Raw genomic sequence first — 15,386 nt, 5'->3', positions numbered from 1 at the left:
CAAAGATTATGGAAACTGGTGATAAGAGAGCAAAACACGCATGTAAAAATGATTTCTCTTATGTGTTGTGTAGCCGTTCCCAGTACTACGCTCTGCGATGCAAAGTGTATTCTGCAACACTGTACTGTGGCATGAATGTAAACATGGCAATGGGAACAGTATAAGAAAGATGAAATGTTTTGAGTACCTTAACTTTACGTATTAAACAGAATATAGGAGTGCTGATTTTTCGCAGTAAAGGTTAGTTATTATTTAATAGTGATGTTTAATGTGGAATTCACCTGATGTGGTGTAAATTTCTCGGAGGTTAAAGTGAAAGCTTATTGGGCGAGATTCAAATGTTGTTGACACCGGCAGCCACTAGAAGGCACCCAATGGAGATATTCAAAAATAGCTCCATTCGGGCACTATCGGCTGCCGGCGTCTACGTTTCAGCTAGCACCCGATTCTTTAGTCTGTTTTGCTCCCAACTCTGAAACTCTCACTTTGTGTAATGTGACGTGACTCTACGCGTTTCATCAAAGGGTTGGCTTAATGCCAGATGCACTGAGTTTAAGACAGAAAACTGCTCCAGTCAGAAGAGTGGTGTGCATAGTACCTCCAGTTAGATGAGTGCTGGCAGATTATCATTGCGGTGAAATGTGTAATTCTCCAGTAATAGAGAGGCAGACCTGTGTGGAAACAGAATTATTACGATAAGCAAATATATGCAAATTTTGGCATATTCAAAGTAATGATAAATCAAGTAATTTAAAGTTAAAAAAAAAAAAAGCTTTAAAAGGCTTAATCATCTATTTTTTTCATGATTGCGTTAACGTTACATTCAGGTCTTCCAGTGACGATCATCCTATCAAAGTCAAGGAAAACATCATTATCTGTATACAAGCAGCAACCATTGTTTACAGCAATATAATTACTATTGTTTTAACGTCTATGGGTAATCCTATTCATTATTACATATCCATTCCATCAATAAGACTTAAGGTAAAACCTTTTATTATAGGTAAAAGATTCATGAATACTGTTAAGGGGGGCACACACGGAGCGATAATCTAAGCAATCTGACTAGATTGCTTAGATTTTTAGCAAGATCGCTCCGTGTGTAGCCCTAACAGCGATAGCGATGCACAGTCCTGCGCATCGTGATCGCTGGTGCTAGATTGGCCTGCCGTGCAGGCCAATCTAGCGGGTCGCTCACTTCGCCCGCTGGGTAAAGTGAGCGCCCCCGTCTCCCCCCGCACGCTCATCACAGATCGCGCTGTGCTGAGTAGCGGGAGAGATGTGTGCTGAGCGGTTCGCCATGCTGCGGGCTCGGTGTCTTGCTTCGCTCGCCACTACTTAACTAAAAGGTAATAGTTTGTGAAATGGATAGTAAATGAGGCAAAAGTTGTAAAAAAAAAAAAAAAAACACGGGGGAAAAAAACTTTTTTTTTTTTTTTTTTTTTTTGGTGTCGGGCTTTTTGACCCTGTCGGCCTTTTGACCGTCTATCATATGGTGTCTAATTAATGACTGTATCTTTTAACTGTCTGTCTATAGTCACGAACCCCACCTAAAGATATGTCTGACCAGTAAGATCCGGTCTTTAGGTCGACATTAAGTATGTCGACACTGTCTAGGTCGACCACTATTGGTCAACAGTACATAGGTCGGCATGGTTTCTAGGTCGACATGACAGTCGGCATGAGTTTTTCCACATCCCCCCCCCCCCCCCTTTTTTTTAAACTTTATCTTGCTTTACAATCCACGTGGACTACAATTGGGAACGGTAACCTGTGCAGAGTGCGGCACCTTTGCTCGCCATGCGAGGGGACACGGTGCACTAATTGGGGTTCCCAGTCACTGTACGGAGAAAACGACTCCAAAAAAAGTTTTAAAAAACTCATGTCGACCTAGTACGTCGACTTACTTACTGTTGACCAATAGTGGCCGAGCTAGACACTGTCGACCCAAGTCTAATCTACCTAACATACCACACCCCTGTCCAGTCTGTCTGGTGGGAACAAAGATCTGGTAATGTATTGCTCCCAAATGCTGGAAATGACAAAAAACGATTGGATAAATTTATTGAATCAAACACATTTAACCAGTTTGTCTGAGCGACCATTGTCTGTTTTCCAGTGTTTGGGAGTAAACGGACAATTTTAATTTGCTCCCATATATTACCAGGTTTTTGTTCCTACCAGACAGATTTATAGATATATCTTTATGCAACAGCTTGAGTATACCCAATGGGGCTGATTCAATTGTGCCGCGTGCCACCTGCTGACTGTCTAAAGGAGTGGGCGTCTATTGGAGCTAATCATTTTGTTTCTGTAATAGACACCCATTACCCGCCGCACAAATTTTTTTCGCAGCCTCCGGAGGTGCGAGAAAAAATGTTTAAAGTCTTTAGTTTGACTGCCCAAAGTGCCCAAATCTGGACTTTTAGACCCCTAAATGGAAACTTTTGACGGGTTAGTCGCGCTAATGGCTGTTTGATTGGAGCAACAATTGAATATCTCCGATAGACAACCATTAGCATATAGACTCCCAACAGGAGGGGAGTACAACTAATTTAACATCAGTCTTAACCCAGTTAAACCCCTTTCACATCGCACAAATAACCCGGTACCGACACGGCATATTGCCGTGTCGAACCGGGTCAGTGTGCGATGTGAAAGCACACTGGCCGATTTAGCGGGTCGCCTGACCCGGTAAATCAACCCGGTAAAAAAGAAGGGTTTTACCCGGGTTGATTACCGGGTCAGGTGCGGTGTGAATGGGAGCCGTGTCGATGCGACACGGTTCCCATTCACAAGATAGGGAGAGGCGGCGCTGGAGATGAGCTCATCTCCCGACGCCGCCTCCACCCCCGCCCCTGCTGCTGCTGCGCGCTCCGTTGTTATGGCAACCGACCCGGTATATTGCCGGGTCGGAAAGCCAGCAGCGGAGTGCAAATGCCGGATCCCACCCGGTAAGTACACGTTTGTCTTACCGGGTAGGATCCGGCATTTGCAGTCTGAATGCAGCATTACTCTCTCAACCCTTATTTTACTAAAATTCTTTTGAAACCTTTTTTTAAACAGTATAATAATTATAATAATGCTTAAAAACTTAAGGAAAAACAGCTGTCTTTGAAATTGATTAGAATACATAAAATTACCTATACAAATCTCTCCTAAACCCCTCTCTGTGATATATACAGGATATTTAGTAAATAGATAAGTATATTTAAAAAAAAAAAAAAAAAAGGAAACCTGTATGGAATATGTATTAAACAAGTGGATTTAATTCATAGTCAAAGTTAGTATCTAAAAAATAAATAAATCACTAGATCTGTAACCTGCCACACCCTCTTTTCTATTGTTCCACGTATTTAAGTGACTAAAATTTAAGACTGTCCAGATCGAAACTATTTTATGTTCTTGAAATGCCTCATTGCGATAGGAATATACTTTTTAATATTATGGATATGCTTTTGAAATCTTTTTCCGTAGTTTTAGGCTTTAGTAATGTTCTTGAAGACACATTTACATTCGGTCATGTAACCAATAATATAGGCGTTACATTGTAGTTTGTTACACTTACTCTTACTCTTGATTATAGGTTACCAGTAGGGAGGCCAATCCCGGGATTCGGAATTGTAAAATGCTTAATACCGGGATCCCCGGGATTGAGTTGGTCAATGAAAAAAATATTTATCCTGCATTTTTTCTAAAATAAAAATGACTAGTACAAATTATGGTTTAAAACAACAGTGTCTGTAGGAATAGGTTGATATGTATGGGCCAGCAGCACAGGCCCACAAAAAATGAAAAAAATTATATTTTTTTATGGACCTTTGCGGTGGGTTATGAATATTATTTTATTCCTGTGGTTTTAGGGCTCAGCTGGGGCCCCAACACCACAGGTATAAAATAAATAGCATTCATGGCCCAGCACAGGCCCACAGGAAAAAACAAGTCTTTTTTTGGCCCCTTGCTCCAGCCCCCCACAGAAATACAATAACTTTCAGGGCCCCTAGATGAGCCCCTGCCCCCCTTTTCCCACAACACTGGGTGACAGGAGTAATCATCAGCCCCACCAGAAAATTATGCTGCACCATTGCGCACAACCCTACCACCCCCTAGCTCCACCCATGAATAAAATAACTTCACTGACTCTCCCTGGGCCTCTTCCAGTCGGACTCCAGTGACCGTCCTCCTCAGTCTTTCCTCTCCTAAAGAGCTGCAGGCACTGTCTAACTGGGCGGTGTGATGCTGTTCTGGCACTGCTGCAGGCAGGCGGCAGCTGCAGGGTTACCTCCTCCTCCAGTCCCCACTCCCGATGACTCCAACAGTCCAGGGCCGTCCGCCCATTACTGATGAGCCTTCTATGTTGTGACAGGATCAGCCACGTTGACGCTGTGAGACCAGCAGTCTGCACCCAGTGTGCATCTCTGAGCGGCTGGAGGGGCGGGCCAGGGTAAGGCTGCGATGCGCCACGTGCACCACGCACAACCTTACAGCAAGGCAGTGTCCGAGGCGAGGGTAGATGTTAGAACCAAGTGGGCTAAAGGACCTCTGACGTCGGGGGAGGAGCTAGTTTGGCGGGATAGTACTTTCACTATCCACCTACTACCTTTAGTAACTCGGGGGTGACCAAAGCGAGCCACCGAGCTCGAATTGTGATAAGCGAAGCGAGCCTGCAAGGGTACATTTCGGGTACCCTCTTCGGGCCTTGCTCCTCCACCTGAGGACATCAGAGGTACTTTCCACAACTTGGTTTTAGCCATAACCCTGAGCCGAGTGCTCAGCGCTGCCTGGAAGAAATATGATATAGCGCATTCGATTTTGGCCCCAAATCCCTGATCCTCCCGATCCCGGGATTGGCTACCCTAGTTACCAGTCTCTAGCTTTTATAGTGACTTAATGACAGTCTTTCCCCATTTTACACGCGTTAAAAGAATGAAATGCCTAAGGTGGTGGGTGTTATCCTCTCCTGAGTGCAGTGCTCTTTCCATTTCATGGTGACCTGGGCATATTTCATGGTATCCTTTTATAGCAGGGATTGGGAACCTTTGATCCTCCAGCTGTTGTTGAACTACACATCCCAGCATGCCCTGCAACAGTGTTGGCATGGCCAAATTGCAAAACTGTTGCAGGGCATGCTGGTATGTGTAGTTTAGCAACAGCTGGAGGGCCAAAGGTTCCCCATCCCTGTTCTATAGGAAGATAAGAGAATTGGTTCTATCTTCAGCTTATGACGTATCTGTACTAGCTCTACACTTACAATTTGTCAGTCCTCTGAGTTTAGAGATCTGTGATACTGAGACCCGTTTGGTGTGTTGATAAATGTGAATTCATGTTATGTTACGTGTAACTTTGTTTTTACAAAGCCCGTACTCCTGGAACTAACACTATGCAGCGTCCGTCCTACTTTTTATTTTTCATTTCAGATTTGTTGGGTAACGCAGGAAGCTGCAAAATTAGACTTAAAGGGCAAATAAATTCTCCTTTCCAGCTGCGGGCATTACCCGTTATTGTTGTACAAATCTTTGCTCCTTTTATTACGCACCATTATGGGGTGCCAGGACAAATGTGCGAAAATTCCTATTCAGCAGGCTGCCTGTTTTTCAGCCAATCATCTCTTAACTGTCATGTGAAAAATGACATTTGAGAGCTGATTGGCTGGAGCACCATTTCTAATACACAAGTTTTAAAACTTGTTGCATATGATGAAACTCATTGATAAAAAGCCCCTTAGCATGTAATAACTGTTTTTGTGTCCTATGAAGAACGAGTTTCTTTGCAGCTTGGAAATGGTTGCATTATATTTATCCTATACACTGAGGCCATTTCAGGTTTGGCTAAAAACACATCTGAATTTATTACATGAATGGAGCATACCATAAGCTTCCTTTACTAGAACCTTTTTGTAATTCTCTTTCCTATTCTCCCTGTTCCAGTGCTGTAATACGATGTGACTTTGCAGGTTGGTGTAAGATGCATTCTCTCTCCATGTTGTAGGTGGAACCCATAACAAATACTTGTGAGTGTCATGTGTGTAAACAGGAAGCCTCTGGCCTGTCTCAGTCTCCACTGGTATCGGGACGTCTCCCACCGGGGCATCAGTTCATTAATCCCGACAAACCAGCACATCCAGCACTTCACCTGTACCCCCATATTCATGGACATTTACCCTTACATACAATCCCTCACTTGCCGCGACCCCTTATCCACCCCACGCTGTATGCAGCATCTCCGTTTGCACACAACAAGGTAAGTGATTCCGCAGCCCCTAATGGGTTGCCCACCTCCTCACTTTCTCTCTGCCACTGCAGTGCCTAGTACCACTTCTCTCCCTGTAATGTCTGTCATGTTGTTTGGGTTGGAATATTGGACAGGCCAGGCTCACAAACTGAGCGTCACTCCCCCACGGGAGACACGGCTACCATCAGAGTAATATTCCATAGTAGAGGGAAGAATCTCCTGGTAGGCTACCTGCTGGGAAAAGTAGAAATGCACCCTGTTGTTTTCGATGATGTGCTAGAGAATTAGACTGTAAGCTCCAGTGGGGCAGGGACTGATGTGCTAGTTATTTTACTTTGTACATTGCTATGTAATATGTTGATGCTATATAAATCTTTAGAAGCATACATCTGTCTGTCTTGATTATTGATAAAGTACGAGCCAACCTGTAGCATGGCAGTTAGTAGCTGATTGGCTGGCTAAGCAGTCAGGATCCCGGCTGTTGGGAACACGGCAGTCAGAATACAGATGCCGGGTTTCTGACACTACACCAACACCGGCATTCAGAAAGGGAGCAAGCACCCGGCACCGGAATCCTGACACCCGGGATCCCAAACGAGGAAACAGTGGCGCAGAGATAAGCCACATGATAGGGGAGGTTAGGTTTAGGCTGAGGGGGTTCGGGTTAGGCTGCAAGTTAGGGTTAGGCACCGTCATGGAGGGTTTGGGTTAGGTTTAGGCAGTGAGGATGGGGTGGTTAAGTTTAGGCACCTCCTAGGGGGTGGTAGGATTAAGCACAAAGGAGGGAGGTTAGGGTTAGGCTGCGGGTAGGGAGGGTTAGGGGGGTGGGGAGAGTGTATAACACCCTTTACTCACCCCTGTCTGTATTTTCAGCTTCAGTATCCCAGCGTTGGTATTTGAAACGCCGGGTTACTATACACCGTGATCTCATACTGATCCCATTGGCTGGTACTTTATCATTCTACAAGGCTTAGTGCATCTCCCCCCGTAACCTCATATACTCAAAGGTGTAGATACAGCTAAAGCCGTGTCTACCATGTATTAAGATAAATATGTAATTCATAAGGCGCATTGTCTGTGGTAAAATGTGCCAAATTCCTCTTTTTTTTTTTTTTTTATTGTAAATTAATGCGTGGAAAAGACTGGAGTACTCCGTGGTAAAGAGAGAAAATCTCTGTGAATTCTATATGTATTATATATGAGGCAATTTCAGCGAACTGTGTTTTCATCTATCCTTCTATGCAGATTTGTACGCTTGGCTTTTCTTCTTCTGTGTTTAAATGGCATTTTTTAATTTGTATTTTGTATTTATGGCTTAAAATCCTAACTAAGGGGGTAATTCTGAGTTGATCGCAGCTTCAAGTTTGTTAGCAATTGGGCAAAACCATGTGCACTGCAGGGGGGGCAGATATAACATGTGCAGAGAGAGAGAGATTTTGGTGGTGTGTGTTCAATCTGCAATCTAAATTGCAGTGTAAAAATAAAGCAGCCAGTATTTACCCTGCATAGAAACAAAATAACCCACCCAAATCTAACTCTCTGCAAATGTTATATCTGCCTCCCCTGCAGTGCACATGGTTTTGCCCAACTGCAAAAAAATTTCCTGCTGCGATCAACTTGGAATTACCCCCTAAGTGCGTATCTGACTCTCGACTTTAGACACACTTTTGGATAGAGATGAGCGGGTTCGGGTTTTACTCTGGTATTTCGGGTTTTGCTTATTGGCTATCCAAAACGCGTGACTTCCGTGATCCAATAAGATGCCGCTTCGAGCCCCGAGTAAATCCGAGTAAAACCGAATCCGCACATCTCTACTTTTGGAAACCATAGGTTGTATATTAGTCTGAATGTTTAAGAATCTGGCTGTGTAGAAATTTTAATTGTGTATTACTAGGTACATAGTGTCTCCGTACTTTATATTCATGAGTGTTATCAATAAGTTACTTTTTTGTTTAGGCCTTGCCTCCAACGACTGTACAGAACCACACCAACAAACATCAGGTATTCAACGCCTCTTTACAAGATCACATGTACCCCAGCTGTTTCGGCAATTCTCCAGAGTGGAACCGGTCAAAATTTATAAGTCTTTGGGGGTCAGAAATGATGAACGATAAGAACTGGAATCCAGCTTCTTTTTTACCGGACCCGCTTGCTGGTAAGGAAGAAGCGAAACGCGTCTTTGTAAATTGTTGAAATCACACACTTGCGGTGTGTTACCCGGGAGGGGGGGTGGAATTAAAACTTGTTGTGCTGATGGTGTGTTAACTGTCTTTGTTTTTTCCAGAGGTTGTATAATACGTGCTTGTGTTATGATACAAGAACATAAGAATGTTAATATAGATCATAGTGTGTATGTGGGATGTTGCTGTTAATTTACAATTATTTTGTTTTATCACTTTCAAGGGAATTCAGTTGTTTGCGCTGGCGTCAGACTGAGCAATTTAAATGTTGCTTCAGGTGCGAACAGCCGCCAGTGCTGGCATTTCAATTTGCACCCCCCTTCGCTGAAGAGTAAATATGTGTGAAAAGTGACCCATTGGCCAAACGGCAGTTTTTGCGTTTCTCCCAGCACTTTAGTTAGGTTTTGCTGTTTTACGCAACTAAACACACCACTGCAGGGCTCGGTTAAAAAAAAATAAAAAAAAAAATATTAAATAGCGCTACCTATTCTTCCGTTATGTAACTCCTAAACGATTGAATTGCCCTCTTAGCATCATAAATTTGCATAATATCTACAGGGCAAAACGTACAAATATTAAAGAATGCAGGTTTGGTCACTTCCAGGGTATGGCTTTTCTAGTCTATAAAGCAGAAAGAATACTACATTGCAGTCGCATAGATTTTTGCTCTTGTATGTTAACCACAAAGCGGCGGTGCAGACAGCCGGCTGGACAGAGGTAGTTACAAAGGGGTGGGTAAGACGGCAAACTGAACAGAGGTGATTACATTAAAGTCCTTCGTTTATGTCATTGGCAGACTAGCTTAGTAAAAGTTTGCATTGGGTACAATTAGTCTTCATTGTAGTTTTAAGAGACCAGGGCTAACTCGCCGTGTAGGATGAACAGGAAATCGCCATATACCCTTCAGTATGGTTTCATGAAGATGTGCATATAGTTTTTGATTCTCGTCTAATATTGGATTGATTGTCTACAGCTGGCATTCCCAACCTCTGTCCTCAATGCACACTGACAGTGCAGGTTTTAGTGCTATCCAAATCAAAATAATGGAGGCACTAATTAAGTCACCTGTGCTCAAACATGGACATCACTAATGCCTGCACTGTTAGTGTACCTTGAGGACCGAGGTTTGGAAGGATTGTAACAGCCGTGTAATACCAACAACTATTTGCCTATACTCCTATTTCACGCACCTGTTTAAAACTTTTTTTTGTTTAGGTGGTGATATTTTAGGGCCAGCACTCCCTGAAATTAGACCCGAAGCACTTCCTACTACGTCTAGTAATGATACAACACCGGTTCTGGATGTTAAGGAGAAAAAAAACACTGCCAAGAAGAAATGTCTTTATAATTTCCAGGATGCTTTTATAGAATCTAATAAGGTTGTCATGGCAACCTCATCAGCAACTTCCTCCGTCTCCTGCACAGCCACCACGGTCCAATCTAGCAGCAACCAGTTTAAGGTGTCCTCCAAGAGGCCTTCTTCTATAGGTGAGAGCCCTGTGCTTACCAGCTTTTATTTGTTGAATTGTAGCCTTGCATATCTCCTCCTCTTTGTTTATTCTTAGCCCATAGAGTGCCGTTTATTCTAGATAGTTTGTTTCTTTTTCATCCACTAGGGGTCACTGGAGTGGGATATGGACGGAGCGTCAGCAGAGATGGGCACATTTTAAATATTTAAATTAGTAACCCTCCATACACCCAAGGTACCTCAGTGTTTTTTGTGCCTTCACAGGGATAAGAGCACGTGCTGGAAGTCTTAAAGACTTTCACTTTTATTTTTCTAAAAATGTTTTCTTTTTTTCTTTTCACTGTCCCTTCCCAGCTTACTAAGAAGCGTGGGTACAGGGACTGTGTGCTGCTGTACTGCAGCATAAGGCTTGTCGGTGCTCAGGAAGAGGAGCCCCGCCATAGATCTAAATCAGCTTGTGCTGATTCAGCCTTGGCTGTAAGGACCAGGACAACGCTTATATGAGAAGCCCCGTCAGAGCCTCCACACACTCCACAGTGACTGAGGTAAGGAGGGGGTAAGGCCAGCACACAGCCACCGCTCCATTACAAATGGGGCTGATCAGTTTTACTGTAGAGCGGGGCGGTCAGCTCATGCTGCCGCGCCCGCCATGTCTGCCAGTACTGTGCCCTCTCCTGCCCAACCGCGGTCAGTCACACTGCCGCCGCTGGGTCCCCGCCTCCCAGCGCTTCCCATCGGCTGCGGACAGCTCTCACTGCTGCCGCGGACCGCACATCAAGGGGGTAGAACATGCTGACTGCCTCCGACAGCGCCGGATGCTGCGCGGCTCGCACACAAGTGAGATATGGCCGCGGGAAGCTGCAACTGCACCCACGGGCCGCGATAGTAAGAATAGCGATAGTAAGAATTGATTTCAGCCACGGACAGTTTCTGCAGCTGCCGCGGGTCTCCGTAACTGATCCCCCTCCTATCTCCAATGTTCCTTGCTCAGGGGGACATAGTGCTGCTGGCGCTGGCTGCCCGCACAGCTCCACAGCCGCAGTAACAAGCGGTGGGGGGACACTGCGGTACAGTACAGGCTTTTAAGCCTACATAAATACACAAGTGCCCACAATAAGGGAGGTGGCTAGGGGGGGTCATACAGGCAAACACCCCAGGACAGTGGAGTGCTGCTTTACATATGTTACTACTGTATAGGAAAGGCTGAAGCACATGGTGTGGACGCCATTTTCTCATGACTTCCTGTTTCTTCTTACAGGACTTTGGGTTGATCCCACAAAACACGGCCACCAGAAGGGGCAGGGGTGTTAGTGGGACATTAGTGAAGCACAGTTTAAAAGAACGGAGTGTGTACCAAGTGCAGTGCATTTGGTCTCATACACACTTTTGATAGTTGTTTTTTTTACTGAGTCGTGAGGACTTGTTTCACTGTTATACTGTCTGTTGGTGTCTTTCTGTCTGTCGGTGTACATCATGAGTAAAGCTTATGCAAAATAAAAAAAGCAGCTTGTCTGCAATTTCTGTGACAGTGTGTTACCTGATGGAACTTCCACTTGCATAGTGTGTCTTGCAGATACGGGTCTAAATACGAACCCTGATCCTCCTTGGGCTATGATGGCAGGTGTGATGTCTGAATTAAAATCAGAGCTGGTCGCTGCGCATAAAGATCGTGAGGCGGCTAAGTCTGATTCTAGGTTAATGCCGTCTGAGCTGCCAGAGTGGGCTCAGGATCTTTGCACAGTTTACAGAAGTCCAGGTCTAGCTCAATTCCTAAAAGTAGTCAGAGTTTGGCTCATAATTTACTGGTTTTAGCTGTGTTGCATTCTCATGATTCAATGTCAGACATTACGTCTCAGGAAGAACAAGAGGAAGGTGAATTGGGCCAGGAGTCAGATAGCGAGGATACTGATAGCCCGGCCATTGATAATCTCCTCAGGGCAGTACGCCAGGTTCTAAATTTTGCTAAAACTGAGGAACCTCTTTCAAATGATGAAGCGTTGTTTGCTAAAAAAAACAGAACACCTGTGTGTTTTTCTTATTCAGATTGTCTTAATAAACAGTTTCACAGAAGCATGGAAGCATCCAGATAAACACGTTGCTGTGCCTAGACTGTTTGTCTAACTGTACGTGCCCAGAGGCTATGACAACGAAATGGGAAAATCCCCCAATAGTGGATTCCTCTGTGTCAAAACATTCCAAAAAGTTAACCATTCCAATCCCAGCTGCAACGGCTCTTAACCTGTCAGAGCGTAAGCTAGAAGCTATGCTAAAGTTAATGTATACAGCAGTAGGGGTGTTGCTTAGACCTGCTTTCTCTTACGTCCTAGAGGATGCTGGGGACTCCGTAAGGACCATGGGGTATAGACGGGCTCCTCAGGAGATAGGGCACCTAAAAAGAACTTTTACTATGGGTGTGCACTGGCTCCTCCCTCTATGCCCCTCCTCCAGACCTCAGTTAGATCTTGTGCCCAGAGGAGAATGGGTGCACTGCAGAGAGCTCTCCAGAGTTTTCTGTTAAAAAAATAATTTTGTTAGGTTTTTTATTTTCAGGGAGTCCTGTTGGCAACAGGCTCTTTGCATCGTGGGACTGAGGAGAGAGAAGCAGAGCTGGCTTGTCGAGTTGGGCACTGCTTCTAAGGCTACTGGACACCATTAGCTCCAGAGGGAGTCTGAACACAGGTCTCACCTGGGGTTCGTCCCGGAGCCGTGCCGCCGTCCTCCTCACAGATGCCGAAGATAGAAGCCGGATGAGTATGAGAAGGCAGAAGACATCTTAGGCGGCAGAAGACATCAGATCTTCATGAGGTAAGGCGCGCAGTTTACCGCTGCGCGCCTTACCTCATGAAGATCTGATGTCTTCTGCCGCCTAAGGTGCTCCCAGTCACACACACACAGCAGCACTGAAGGGTGCAGGGTGAAGGAGGGGGGGTGCCCTGGGCAGCAATATTCCTCACTTTTGGGCAAATTCAGATAGATTAGGCTGCGGAGGCAGTAAATCTAAGATCCCCCGCCATTTTCATTGAAAAATCACTGGGACCGAAGCCCGCCGTCGGGTGGGCAGGGCTTGATCCTCAGCACTAACCAGCGCCATTTTCTCCACAGAAGCTGCATGCAGAACGCTGGCTCCCTGGTCTCTCCCCTGCTGAACTTCACAGGCTGGAAAAAAGAGGAGGGGGGCACATTAGCGACGCAGTGAGTGGGAATTGGTATATTATATATAAAAAAGCGCTATCTGGTTATATTTTTTCCAGTGTTTTTAAGCGCTGGTGTGTGCTGGCATACTCTATCTCTGTCTCTCCTAATGGCCTGGTTGGGGTTTTGTCCCCTTAAAGGTTAATCCCTGTGTGTGTGGGGTGTCGGTACGTGTGTGTCGACATGTCTGAGGCGGAAGGCTTTTCCAAGGAGGAGGTGGAGCAAATGAGTGGTGTGTCCCCGTCGGTTGTGCCGACTCCGGATTGGATGGACATGTGGCATATGTTGACTGCAAGTGTGGCATCTTTACATAAAAGGCTTGATGAGGCTGAATTAGGGGGGACATCAGGGGGTCAATCCTCGGATTGGACCGACTCACAGGGCCCGTCGGGGTCTCAAAAGCGTCCCTTAACACAAGACACTACTACCGACACGGATTCTGATTCCAGTGTCGACTACGACGAAGTAAAATTGCACCCTAGGGTGACTAAAACCATTCAGTGTATGATTGTGGCAATAAGGGATGTGTTGCATATTGAGGATGAACCCTCGGTCCCCGACACAAGGGTACACATGTTTAAGGGAAAGAAACAGATTATTAATTTTCCCGCATCTCATGAATTAAATGATTCCTTTGGAAAAGCTTGGGAGACTCCGGAAAAGAGACCGCAGATCCCCCAAAGAATTTATATGGCATACCCCTTCCCTAAGCAGGACAGTGAAATTTGTGAATCATCCCCCACCGTGGACAAGGCCCTGACGCGCTTGTCCAAGAAAGTGGCGCTACCGTCTCCTGACACAGCGGCCCTTAAGGACCCTGCAGATCGCAGGCAAGAAACTACCTTAAAGTGTATTTATTCTCATACGGGTGCTGAGCTAAGACCGACAATTGCGTCGGCATGGGTGTGTAGCGCAATTGCAGCTTGGACAGATGAGCTGACAGATCAATTTGATAATATGGATAAGGATACTATATTCTTAACTCTAGCCCATATAAAAGACGCAGTCTCATTTATGAGGGATGCTCAAAGGGACATTGGATTGCTAGCTTCTAGGGCCAATGCCATGTCTATCTCAGCGAGAAGATCCTTATGGACTCGCCAATGGACGGGTGATGCGGATTCCAAAAAACATATGGAAGTACTACCCTATAAGGGTGATGTATTGTTTGGGGATGGACTGACGGACCTGGTTTCCACAGCTACAGCAGGTAAATCAAATTTTTTACCATATATTCCCCAACAGCAAAAGAAAGTAACACCCTATCAGATGCAGTCCTTTCGGTCGCACAAGTCCAGAAGAGGTCGGGGATCCTCTTTCCTCGCCAGAGGTAAGAGCAGAGGCAAAAGAGCACCTGCTTCAGCAGGTGCCCAGGAACAAAAGTCCTCCCCGGCTGCTCCAAAACCCACAGCATGACGCTGGGGCTCCCCTGAGGGAGTCCGCACCGGTGGGGGCACATCTTCGACTTTTCAGTCAGGCCTGGGTCAGTTCAGACCTGAATCCCTGGGTGTTGGAAATAGTTTCCCAGGGTTACAAATTGGAATTCGAGGAGGTGCCCCCGCGCCGATTTTTCAATTCGGCCCTACCAGCTTCCACATCGGAAAGGGATATAGTGTTAGCTGCAATTCAAACGCGGTGTATACAGCAAGTGATAATCAAGGTTCCCCTGCACCAGCAGGGAAGAGGTTACTACTCAACCCTATTTGTGGTCCCGAAACCGGACGGTTTGGTCAGACCTATTTTGAATCTGAAATCCCTAAACCTGTACATAAAAAGATTCAAAATGGAATCACTCAGAGCGATAATAGCCAACATGGAGGAGGGGGAGTTTATGGTGTCTCTGGACATAAAGGATGCGTACCTTCATGTCCCCATATATGCCCCCCATCAAGACGTTGCCGTTTGGACTTTCCACGGCCCTGAGGATTTTCACCAAGATAATGGCAGAAATGATGGTGGTCCTGCGCAAGCATGGAGTCACAATTGTCCCATACTTGGACGATCTCCTGATAAAAGCGAGATCAAGGGAGAAATTGCTGAGCAGTGTGGCGCTCTCTTTGAGAGTGCTCCAGCAACACGGTTGGATTCTAAATCTACCGAAGTCAGTTGATTCCGACAACTCGACTACCGTTCCTAGGTATGATACTGGATACGGAACAAATGAAGGTCTTCCTCCCAATAGAGAAAGCCCAGGACATCCAGAACATGGTCAGAGACCTGCTAAAACCGAAAAGGGTGTCAGTTCACCACTGCACTCGAGTTCTGGGAAAAATGGTGGCGGCCTACGAGGCCATTCCCTTCGGAAGGTTCCATGC

General features: G+C 45.5%; 1 protein-coding gene across 4 annotated transcripts in view; it reads left to right on the top strand.

Moving 5' to 3' along the window:
- Window positions 1-15,386, top strand: part of FAM193A (family with sequence similarity 193 member A) — a 162,068-nt gene that overhangs the window by 115,889 nt on the left and 30,793 nt on the right. For 3 of the 4 annotated variants that reach the window (XM_063924600.1, XM_063924592.1, XM_063924589.1), the window contains 3 exons: window positions 5,989-6,240; window positions 8,188-8,386; window positions 9,627-9,899. In XM_063924600.1, the coding sequence (XP_063780670.1) occupies window positions 5,989-6,240; window positions 8,188-8,386; window positions 9,627-9,899 (724 nt within the window). The remainder of the gene's footprint in view (window positions 1-5,988; window positions 6,241-8,187; window positions 8,387-9,626; window positions 9,900-15,386) is intronic. The other variant, XM_063924609.1, reaches the window with a different exon arrangement.

This window comes from Pseudophryne corroboree, chromosome 1 (genome assembly GCF_028390025.1).
Source record: "Pseudophryne corroboree isolate aPseCor3 chromosome 1, aPseCor3.hap2, whole genome shotgun sequence".
Taxonomy (NCBI): Eukaryota; Metazoa; Chordata; class Amphibia; order Anura; family Myobatrachidae; genus Pseudophryne; species Pseudophryne corroboree.
This window is presented reverse-complemented; position numbering and strand designations above follow the sequence as displayed.